Consider the following 10,703-nt stretch of genomic DNA (forward strand, 5'->3'; position numbering starts at 1 on the left):
TATCTTCATTATTGTGTGTGCTAGATCATCTACTGGATATTCACTGTGCTTGAGCTGAAGCCTCTTTCTGCATCCTTATATACCGTCTTCCACTGATTGATTCCAGAGGGCAGGATGTACCAATTCCAACTTTATGGAAAATTAGATTGTGTCTAACACAAACAGTTGTACAGAACATTTGAATGATAAAAACGTATGCCAGACAGTTGGTCTCTCATGATCTTGCTTTTCACATACATGAAAAAAGCTAAAGTAACAGTGCTTAAGTCATTTATTGGTTGACCACACGTACAAACATTACACAAATCATCTCCTCGTCCATCTTGTACAAATAATTTTGGGCACAAAACAAACTTAACGTTCTGTAATAAAAATAAAAATAAATGTCAAGTACCGCTTAAGCGTGTTGTAAATAATTAGTACTGGTTTCAAACACATACATTTACTCAAGAATAATGAGATACTGAATTACTACTTCCAGTTATTAGAACAGCATCCAAATACAATTTGACATAAAAATACAATACCTTCATTGATTCTTCATCATCGCAGACAGCTTAGAAAAATACAAGCTGCGTTTCATAAACTGTAACATATCTTTCTCTAAAATAAAGAATGACTAGGTAATAATAAACTTAATTTAATAATAAAATATGAGTTTAAAAGCAAGTCTAATACAAATTCACTTAAAAACTTTGACCACTACATGCATGCTAGATTGTCTCACATGTAATTCTAGTAAGATAGTAAAAAAAATGGGTTGCACAGATATTAAGTGTACCTGTCAAGCAAAATTGTTGTTTTTGAGAAGTCTTGGATTCTCCAAAATATTTCATCTTGATTCATCTCTGCTTATATAAAATACTATTTGTTTTCCACATTGCAGAAAACAGTTCAGTTATACTATAAACATGCATCTACAATCTAAGTGTTCCAAACGTTAACCTTTTGGAATGCTTGGGGTCTCAAAATAATTTTTTGAAAAGAACAAATATATTTCTCATTAGGTAACTATTGTATTGTATTGTATTATTTTGGGGGCTTGGACTTGTGCATTACTTTAGAAGGTCCATGCTGAATTATAAAATAAAAAATGAGTGTAACCGCCATGCAATTTCCAAGGCATGGATTGCTTGAAATTTGCCAAACATGATAGGCACTATTTCATGAGCCACTTCACTCAAGTCTCTGTTCAAAGTAAACAGCCAGCATTAGAAATGCATGCAACAATTAAAGCTGTAGTAACACTGGGTTACTGGGAGAAATAACGCAAACATTGATTGTCCATTCACCAGCTCCCTTTGCTGCCCAGTTGAGGTGAATATGTAATAAAGTGCAAAACACTTAGTAGCGATGTCACACTGAATGACCTTCATTCTCATGTTTTGAAAAGTTCTCAATGCACTTGATTGACATCTTGGTTGCGGTTCCGATTAACATTGTTGTTGAGGTTGTGGTGGTGTCTGTGGAGGTGGATGGCATTGGCCTCAGGTACGTCGATGGGTTCGAAGGTGCTTGGAACAAGGGGCATGAACTGTCGGAATATGCTAACACTTCCATGCCAGAAGGTGGGCTGGGGGAGCCGGCCAGCTGGGGTCCAAGAACGTGTAGAGGGGTCGTAGACCTCAACCACATCAGATAGCTCAAAGGTGTTGTCATAGCCACCAGACACAAAGAGTCGACCACCCAGAGCTGCTACACTGCCTCCAACATGTACCTGTGGAGTGTGAGATATTGTAAGTGAAGACCTTTTTTACTTATCTGTGTGATATCCTATTAAACTGTTCAAAAATACAATTAGAATGCAAGTCGTACATACAATGGCTTGAATACACTTGCTGTGTTCTGAATTCAAATGTATTTTTTGTTAATTTTTTGATTCAACCGTCCTAATAATCACACTTGATGAAAAATCAGTTGCATTGTACTTACTCAAATAAGTACAGAGTAATATTAATTAACTACAAGTATAGTTTAAATGATTCGATTTTGACCATGAACATTTTGAAATGAAGAACAGCTGTAAATGAGTGAAACAAGGTAAAATGGACATACTTGTGTCATTGGACTAATCTTGCCCCATTCGTGTTTCTGTGGGTTGTAGACATCAACTTCTGCTGAATCATCCCTGAAACACAACCGGTGTATGAGAAACATATTCACTTTCTTCATTTTTCATTTTTCTGCATGCCACAAAAAAACTGAACAATACCACAATTTTAAAATTGTGGGAAAAAAGTGAGCACCTCACCTTACAAAGTAGATCAAGCCATTTAGAGTCACTGATTTAGGGGCAAAGGACCACGGAGGCAGTTCTCCACTGTTGACAAGTGACCAGCGGTTGCTTTCAGCATCGTAGCACTGAATTGCCATTGTGTCCTCTCCGGTTAAGGATCCAATGGCGTAGAGCCGCCCTCTACATGCTGTAGTAGAACAGTTATCCATAGGATGCGGCATGGCCGGAAGAGCCTCCCAGCAGTCTAGGGTATGGTCATAGCGCTCTGTGCTGTCAGAGGCTACCACATAGAGTTGACTCTTCAGGACGCAGGAGCTGTGATACTCTCTGGCTTTCAGCATGGGGGAGACCTCAGTCCACTCGTTCACACTGGAGTTGTATCGCCAAACGCAATCATAGAGACGTGATCCATCCGAGCCACCTGTCACAATGAACCAGCTTTGAGTGTTTAAACAGATATGCAATGCCAAACAGCCAAAAAAAAACATTTTTCAAACTTGCCTACACCAAGAGATTTTGTGTGAGCCTCTACAGAGTCCAAAACATGTCCAAAGCATGTGAATATGAGGCACGCTATTGGTTGTTATTTACTAATCATCTAGTAGTAACATTTACGGTTAAGTGTGAACAGCCCTGTGAAAAGTGTGAAAAGCCCTAGTGTGACCAGTGTAGTCCGATTTCAGAACAAATCACTCTTATTAATTGGTTCTTCTTAGTGAATCAAAAGCATTCATCAAGATTAGTATAGTCCAACATCTGAAGAGTGACTTTAACTCTTTCCCTGCCATTGACAGAAATGTAAGTAATTTGTGTAAATTCTTTATGAAATTTTTGTGAAAATGATCAGAAACGCTGGCGGTGGCTGGCAACTTTTTAAAAACGCTGGCGGGGAAAGAGAAAAAAAGGTCCATTGTCTATTGTCAAGAGTGTAGCGATGTATGAAGCACAGCTCACTATCACATGGATTCCTATTGATATTCTTGGATTTCACTCACACAAATTTGCCTTATAATGGTAAATGTGGCCCCACCTTAAACTGAGACTTAAATCAGTATAGTTTTTGGCTGGTTGTTCATATAGCATGTAGTTAAAATACACATTTTGTATTCTATCAGTAATATATAATTTATAAAGATAAATGATTGAAATGTTCCCATTTTTTCGTTTTTTAGCATTTCTATTTAATATACAGTTAAGGCTATTATTAGATTGCATAAAAAGCCATTAAAAAGGTCTATGTACCTTTTGGAAGAATAAAAAAAAAAAATTCATCATTGAAATCCATTTGTAATTGAATCGTATATTTTTTTTTTACCAAATATATTATTCCTTAAATGTACTAAAAGAATCGTTAATAAAACCGTTAAGGAACCAGAATTGTTGACTGGAATCGGAATTGCTGAATTCCATAGTCAGTGCTCAGTCACCTTTTTAAACACTGATCACATAACAGCAAAGGTCACTTAGAACAGAAGCAGCATGTAACCGCCTGAGATGTTTTCTCAATTGCCTAGAGGGAACTGATGTGTACCTGAAATCACGTTGCTGATCTGGCATAACATTTTGTCCGATCACCTCACTCTGGCATAGTCAAATATAAAGGGCTTTATTTATACATTGGCTGCCATGTTGTAAACAGTTTGGAAAGAAGGACACTCTGAGCCTGCTTGGGGATTTGCTTGTTGAGCACGAGTTTGTCTTTCACAGAGGACTTACAAGTCCCAAACAGGAAACATCATCATTGTACTAACCTGTCACGTAAATGTCGTTGCCCAGGGCGGCTATGCTGTATCCACCTCCAAGGTGGTCTGGGAATTCTGCTAAGTATCTCCACTGTCCGGTCTGTGGGTTGTAACAATCCACAGTAACAAGCTCATCACACTCTTGATCACATCCTCCCACCATCACCAGAATTTCTGCCAGGCCGGTGGACGGACGTGGGCGCATTCGATGACCAGGTCGATCATGGCGGTCGTATTCGTAGGACTGAAAGCTGCGTGCCTCACTGACTAACCGTAAACAGGCTGGTGACAAGTAGACCAGCGGATCGCTCTCCACGTGGGCCAGAAGGTAGAAACGGCGAACAAACGGCAGACGTACTTGCTGCAACAACTCGGGCCAGTAATGCAATCGGTGCTGCAAGTCGGATTTGACCCAGCGTACGGCAATCTGGTATGCTGTTTCTTCCTTATCCACACACAGTCCATCATCAGACACAAACTCCAGTAGTCGCTTCCACGACAACCGCTCAAAGTCCATGCTCTTCGCCAGCTCCACAATGTTTTTCAGCACAAAACGGCGGGCGCTTGTCGCTAGCTCACGGCAGTCATAAGCCTCTGCAAAGTCCTGGATCTCCAAGCAGTTGGAAACATCAAGTCTCTGCTCCAGGAACGCGCAGCACGCTTCTTTGACGGAAGGGAACTGAAAGAGGTCCGCCGTCTTGAGCAGAAGGTCCACGTTGTCATGTGTGACGGTCACGCGACCCGTGTAGCAAAAGTCCACCAGAAGGCCCAACAGTTCGGCTGATACTTCGTGTAGCACCACACGGTCCATGGCGCTCTCTCGAAGAGTACCGGCAAACATGGCCCGGAAGTATGTGCTGGCAGCTGCTAGCACAGTTCGGTGGCAGTGGAACTCTTTGCCTTCAGCACACAATGTGACGTCGAAGAACTTGCGCTCTGCTCGGAGCTCGTGGATCCCTCGGAGCAAGTTGATAGCGTGGGCCGTGTCAAAGAAGGGCAGCATAGAGGGCTGCGTTTGTAAAACTGGTTTCTCCATAGCTGTTCCTTATAGCTTACTGTATTTCTCTTGCCGTATGTCTAGTCAGAACGCTGGATTCATCTTTAAACAGAGAACAGAAGTTTTATTAGTAGTTTGTAGTAGTAGTTTTTCATTTGATTTTTTGATACTAACTAAAACAAGTCCCCCCAAAAAAAACAGAACAGCTCAAACGGAAGTTTCAGCCTACCTGTGTATCTTCTCAAAGCGTTTAAATTTGTGAAAGCAAAGGGACACAGTAGCTTCTAGAATGAAATATGTGGTTATGACGAATGTACGCAACCGTTGGTCTCTTAAGAAAGAGTGCTCATCGTGTCCAGTCTATAAATACACCAGCAGTGTCCATTTTCACAGGATGGGAGGGAGTCTCCACACTCCGTTTAGCTACTTTTACTGGAGATTACAGAAACTTCTCCACTGAGTAACTCCTCATACCCCAACAAATCTAAAGAAGGTTTACAGTGGTAGTCCAGCCAAAAATAAAACAGTCATCATTTACTCAACCTCATTCGTTTCAACCCTGTATTCTTTCTTTCTGTGAAATGCAAAAGGGAGATTGTCAGAGCTGCTCTTTTTTTCATACAAGGAATGTGAAAGGCAAAAAAGGACCAAAAAAAACACCATAAAACTACCATAGAAATAATACAAAGCTTTTGTTCACTCATATTGTCCACTGGCGGATGATAATGTTCCATTCATTATAACCATGCGCTGCGGTTGTTGTCTGCTGCTTTAAATGCTTGAGCTTGTTAAAGTCAAGTGGATTCTGATTGGCTTTCAATGTTTTTATCATTCATCAGCTGGAATAAACAGTTCTGAAAGTGATTCCAACGATATTGTTCCTTTGTGTTGTTATCAGTATAGCCGTGTGGTGTGGACCTGACTATTCACAAAGCATTGGAACCGTTATTAAAACTTTATAGTTACTGTTATCATCCTTGGTATGAACAGGCATTAATGGCTCACATTTGCATACATGGAATAACATTTTATTGTTACTTTATGTTTTTTTAAGCTTGTCAGAGTAAATCACCAATCACTTGTGTGGAAAATGAGTAGCTTAAACATTCTGCTTAACATCTACTGTTGTGTTTCACATGAGAAAGAAAGTAATGTGAACGAAATGCAGGTGAATAAATAATGTGTATTTTGGGTGAACTACCCCTTTAAAAGTAAGATGAACAATTTCTAAATTTCACAATATGAATAAGAGCATTTAGCAATCTGCATAAATATGCTTTACACTGTTTCCCCTGTTTGTTCTGTTTATATTTTCAGAGTCACAAGGCAGGCATCTAACGAAAGGTTTTTTTCAATGGCAGTGTGAGTTTAAAATAAAATGGCATTTCCATCTCCAGGATCAGGTATCAAAACAGTGGCAAACACCTTTAAGGCACAAAACAACCATAGCTTACTGAAGATTTACCTATGCAGCAGGCAGCTCTGAAGTTTTATGAAGGTTGACTCATCAAAAAGAATGAGAGAGAGAGAGAGAGAGAGAGAGAGAGAGAGAGAGAGAGAGAGAGAGAGAGAGAGAGAGAGAGAGAGAGAGAGAGAGAGAGAGAGAGGCCCCAAAGGGTCAACAAACTGCAGAGAAATAGAACTGCTCTGAACAGAAAAGCTCTACAGTTTTCAGTGAGTGACCTACATTATGCGTAGCAGGGCTGAGGAGGAATAATGCATTCACTTTCTACTGGGCTTCCGAGACTGGGTATTTTGGGAATTTATTAGATTCAAATATAGAGTTCAGACACATTTCTACCAATACATTTCCATGACATTTGAGGCAAAAACTGTATTCATGACTTAAAGGGATAGTTCACCCAAAAATGAAAATTCTGTCATCATTTACTCACCCTCAGATTGTTCCAAACCTGTATGAGTTTCTTTGTTCTGCTGAACACAAAAGAAGATAGAGTGAAGAATGTTTGTAACAAAGCAGAGAGAGCAACCATTGACTACCATAGTATTTTTTTCCTACTATGGTAGTCAAAAGTTGCTCTATCTGCTTGGTTACAAACATTCTTCACTCTATCTTCTTTTGTGTTCAGCAGAACAAAGAAACTCATACAGGTTTGGAACAATCTGAGGGTGAGTAAATGATGACAGAATTTTCATTTTTGGGTGAACTATCCCTTTAAGTATTGCAGTTTGTTTATCCAATATTATCACTTAAACATATATTCTATTATATAAATATTTTGAAACAAATTTCCATGACTTTTCCAAAACTTTCTGGGTTTATTTATTTTTCCAAAACTTTTCCAGGACTTTTTCCAAACGTATCTCAGTTCTGAGTTAGCTCTGTTAGCGAAATTAATTACCTGGAAAAATGTACACATTTTAAATTCTATTTTAATATACATTTATATGCAAAACATTTAATAATATTTATAAAATTAAACTTTTATTCAGCAAGGACGCATTAATTTGATCAAAAGATGCAGACTTTTACATTGGTACAAATTCAAAACCTTTCTATTTCAAATAAATGCTGTTCTTTTGAATTCTAAAAAATGTGTGTTTAATAATAAAGTGTTTAATAAAAAAGTGTTTATTGGTTAGGTTTAGGGGTACGGTAGGTGTAGGGAGGGAGGGCTTTATTGTCCAAATAAGGCGGCACACAAATGTAATACTTTTAATAAATATAATCATTTACCCTATGTTATTATTGCATACTGTTTAATGTACAACAACACTGAGGTGCACATAGTATTTGCCACGATTTAGTATAAATAAATAGCATTAACACTTATTGCAAAGAAAACACTGCTATTTTTACATAGTGTAAATAGAATCTATTGCTCTTTTCACTTAGTGTAAATAGCCGCTGCCGTGAAAAAAAAAATGCTGTGACTATTTTCAAACTTGAAACAAAAAAGGATTTAATGGTTGGGAATCACCATACATAATTGTAATGTTTTCATATCTAACAATCACTGCTTTTCAAATCCGAATTTCATTCTTGACAATGGCTGATTGTATAATGTTTTAATAACAAAGCATTCAGTTCTGTATAAGTGAGCACTGGTTTTAAATAGGTCATGGTTTATGAAGCAACCATCTCGTTCCTCTCATACCTGTTGGGTATTAGGCAACTCGAATACCAAGGTGCTTACTAGTAGTCTGTTTACCAGTCAGTCCGAGAATAGCATGGCTGGCAGTGACCAACACTTCACTTCTCCTGACATCCGGTCTTGACATGTCAAAAAAGTGTCATGATCTATAGTTAGGACACATGACTATTTACAAGAAACGTCACTCTGTGACAAAGCATTAGGTGCCGTAGGCCTCAAAAACATATCTATCATTATTGAATATATATATTAGTCGAGTGAACTTCTGATTTGTCCTGCTTTTACTGGATGCTTTAGATTTTGCAAGCTGTGAGAAGTAGAAGTATCTTCTTTGTACAACTTCAGAATAGCAAACCCCTTTACGAACCCCTCAGGGCCCTCTTCCATCTGCACAGCCATTGTACAGGGTATGTGTCTCTAACCCACCAGTGTCCTACAGTCTAATGTTGCACCTGGCTGAGAAATGTCCTTCATAACACAGCTGCCATGGTTCTGCATTCCATCAGCACGATCCCAAAGTAGCTGAGGGTGTTTGGGCCTCAGGACACCCATGATCAGGCTTTGCTTCACTCTTCACTCTGAAACCATCACTAGCCCTTGTAATAAGGATAGGATTTGTTCCTTGGGTGTGAATCAGTGCTATTTTTCATATTTGCACATTTGCATTTACATAAATATTTTTACACACAATACTGGTCAAACGTTTGGAATAATTAAGATTCTCTCTCTCTCTCTCTCTCTCTCTCTCTCTCTCTCTCTCTCTCTCTCTCTCTCTCTCTCTCTCTCTCACACACACACACACACACACACACACTCTCTCTCTCTCTCTCTCTCTCTCTCACACACAAGTTTGGAATAAAAAATTGTTTAATGTTTTTTTTTTTTAGTTTTTCTTTTGCTAAAACCAAGGCTGCATTTATTTGATCAAAAATACAGTGATCTAAAAAAGTTATATTGTGAAATATTATTATGATTTAAAATAACCCTTGTTCATTGTAATATATATTCAAATGTAATTTATTCATATCTGAATTGTCAGCATAAAAACTCCAGAAATCATTCTAATATGCTGATTTGCTGCTCAAAGAAACATCCCTTTTTATTATCAATTATTTCTTTCTATTATCAACTTAGTTAAAATTAGTAAAAAAATGAGTAATAATATTATCAGCTAAATATTTTTGTGAAAACAATGATACACCATTTAAAACTTGTTCAACACTGATAATAATAATAAGACTGAGCAGCACCAAATCAGCATATTAGAAGGATTTCTGAAGGATCCTGTGACACTGAAGTCTGGAGTAATGATGCTGAAAATTCGACTTTGTTATTTTATTTAGCAATATTAGTATTAAATAGACTTCTTTCAAAAACATAATCCTATTCCAAACGTTTGACCGGTAGTTCATCATACATATTCAAAAAAATATAAGACAGTATGGTTCTATAAGTTAGATAGGAAACACTGCATAGTAAGTATGTTTACAAACTTATGGATTACAAATGTCTATAGCTAGACCTTATATTTTGGGATTAAAGATTTCACCGTTTCATCAGACATTTTTGCAATAGCCTACAGCCAGTAGACCTTCAAAATACAGTCTATTTTAAGATTTGACCTATTGGTTATGTCATGCCTTGGCATTGCTCATCTTCACCTACTGCCAACTACAGTACAAAGCAAAGAGGCTTCGCGTAACAACGGAAACGTATATGATTTCAATGCAGTAAAATAACTATAAAGACTTCTGAGCAAAATCCAGCGCCATGAACACAACAGAAAGAAACGTGAAGTCGGTTTCCGACACAATAACCGTCTGCTGTCTGTCTGCTTCGGTTGAGAAAAACAGCACGAGACGTCACATTTTCGCCTTCATTCACACACAGTCTGTTTCTGACGCATTTCTACTCACCGAATCCAGCTGTTAAAGATTTCGGTTGCTCTTCGACTCGGATAGCTTTACAGATTGGTAAAATGTGTGCTATATCTCTATGTATCGTTTAACTTTGCTAGTGTGTCCGTTTTTTCTTCGCTCATGTCAGCGCCATGACTCCGCATCATAAGAGACCCTCATTGGACACTTGTGCACCAGTTACACGGTGACGTGATCTCAAGTTTGAGTGTCCAAACTGTTGAACTGACGCCGCTCATGGACGCGTATATCCATTCCATTATTCTCTGTTTACTTTCAGCGTGAGACCGGTATGTTTGAACAGAACAGAAGAATTAGGTTTTGCTTTGTATAAAGTGCTAAACATTAAAGGCCGGGGTTAGTTGTCGCGCGGGTTTAATCCGTTTTTGAATCAGAAACGCTTGCTTTCTCTAGCAGTGGCTATCTACAGATACAGAAGGTTCAGTATCAACAAATACATTATCATCTTTTTTGTAATAGTTTTTAGGTAAACAGGTGAAAGGAACATATTAGTGGAATATATATATTAAGTAAGGAATAAGTAAAGTAAATTACTATTTGATATTTATTTCATAGATCAAGATAGGCCTATACTGTTAGGGGTTTAACGGTTCAAATTACGCGCGGCTCGGTTTTGGTCACGGTTTTGGTACGGCTCGGTATGTGCTGTGTTCAGGGAAAAAAGGGACTACTGTC

The 10,703-nt window shown here is 38.3% G+C and overlaps 1 protein-coding gene across 2 annotated transcripts; it reads right to left on the reverse strand.

The window, feature by feature from the left end:
• Positions 1 to 256: 256 nt before the first annotated feature.
• klhl21 (kelch-like family member 21) lies at positions 257 to 10,174 on the reverse strand. 2 transcript variants are annotated; one of them, XM_079803549.1, is made up of 5 exons: positions 10,008 to 10,174; positions 3,988 to 5,077; positions 2,252 to 2,657; positions 2,056 to 2,128; positions 257 to 1,717 (listed from the first exon to the last, which is right to left on the reverse strand). In XM_079803549.1, exons 2-5 carry the CDS (start codon positions 5,012 to 5,014, stop codon positions 1,397 to 1,399), a joined length of 1,827 nt encoding a protein of 608 aa, XP_079659675.1. In that variant the 5' UTR covers positions 5,015 to 5,077; positions 10,008 to 10,174; the 3' UTR covers positions 257 to 1,396. The 2 variants fall into 2 exon arrangements, with proteins under 2 accessions (XP_079659675.1, XP_079659676.1); XM_079803550.1 differs by lacking the exon at positions 10,008 to 10,174 and adding an exon at positions 5,205 to 5,281.
• Between the last annotated feature and the right edge of the window lie 529 nt (positions 10,175 to 10,703).

The sequence above is a fragment of the Gobio gobio genome, assembly GCF_949357685.1.
Source record: "Gobio gobio genome assembly, chromosome: 21".
Lineage (NCBI taxonomy): Eukaryota > Metazoa > Chordata > Actinopteri > Cypriniformes > Gobionidae > Gobio > Gobio gobio.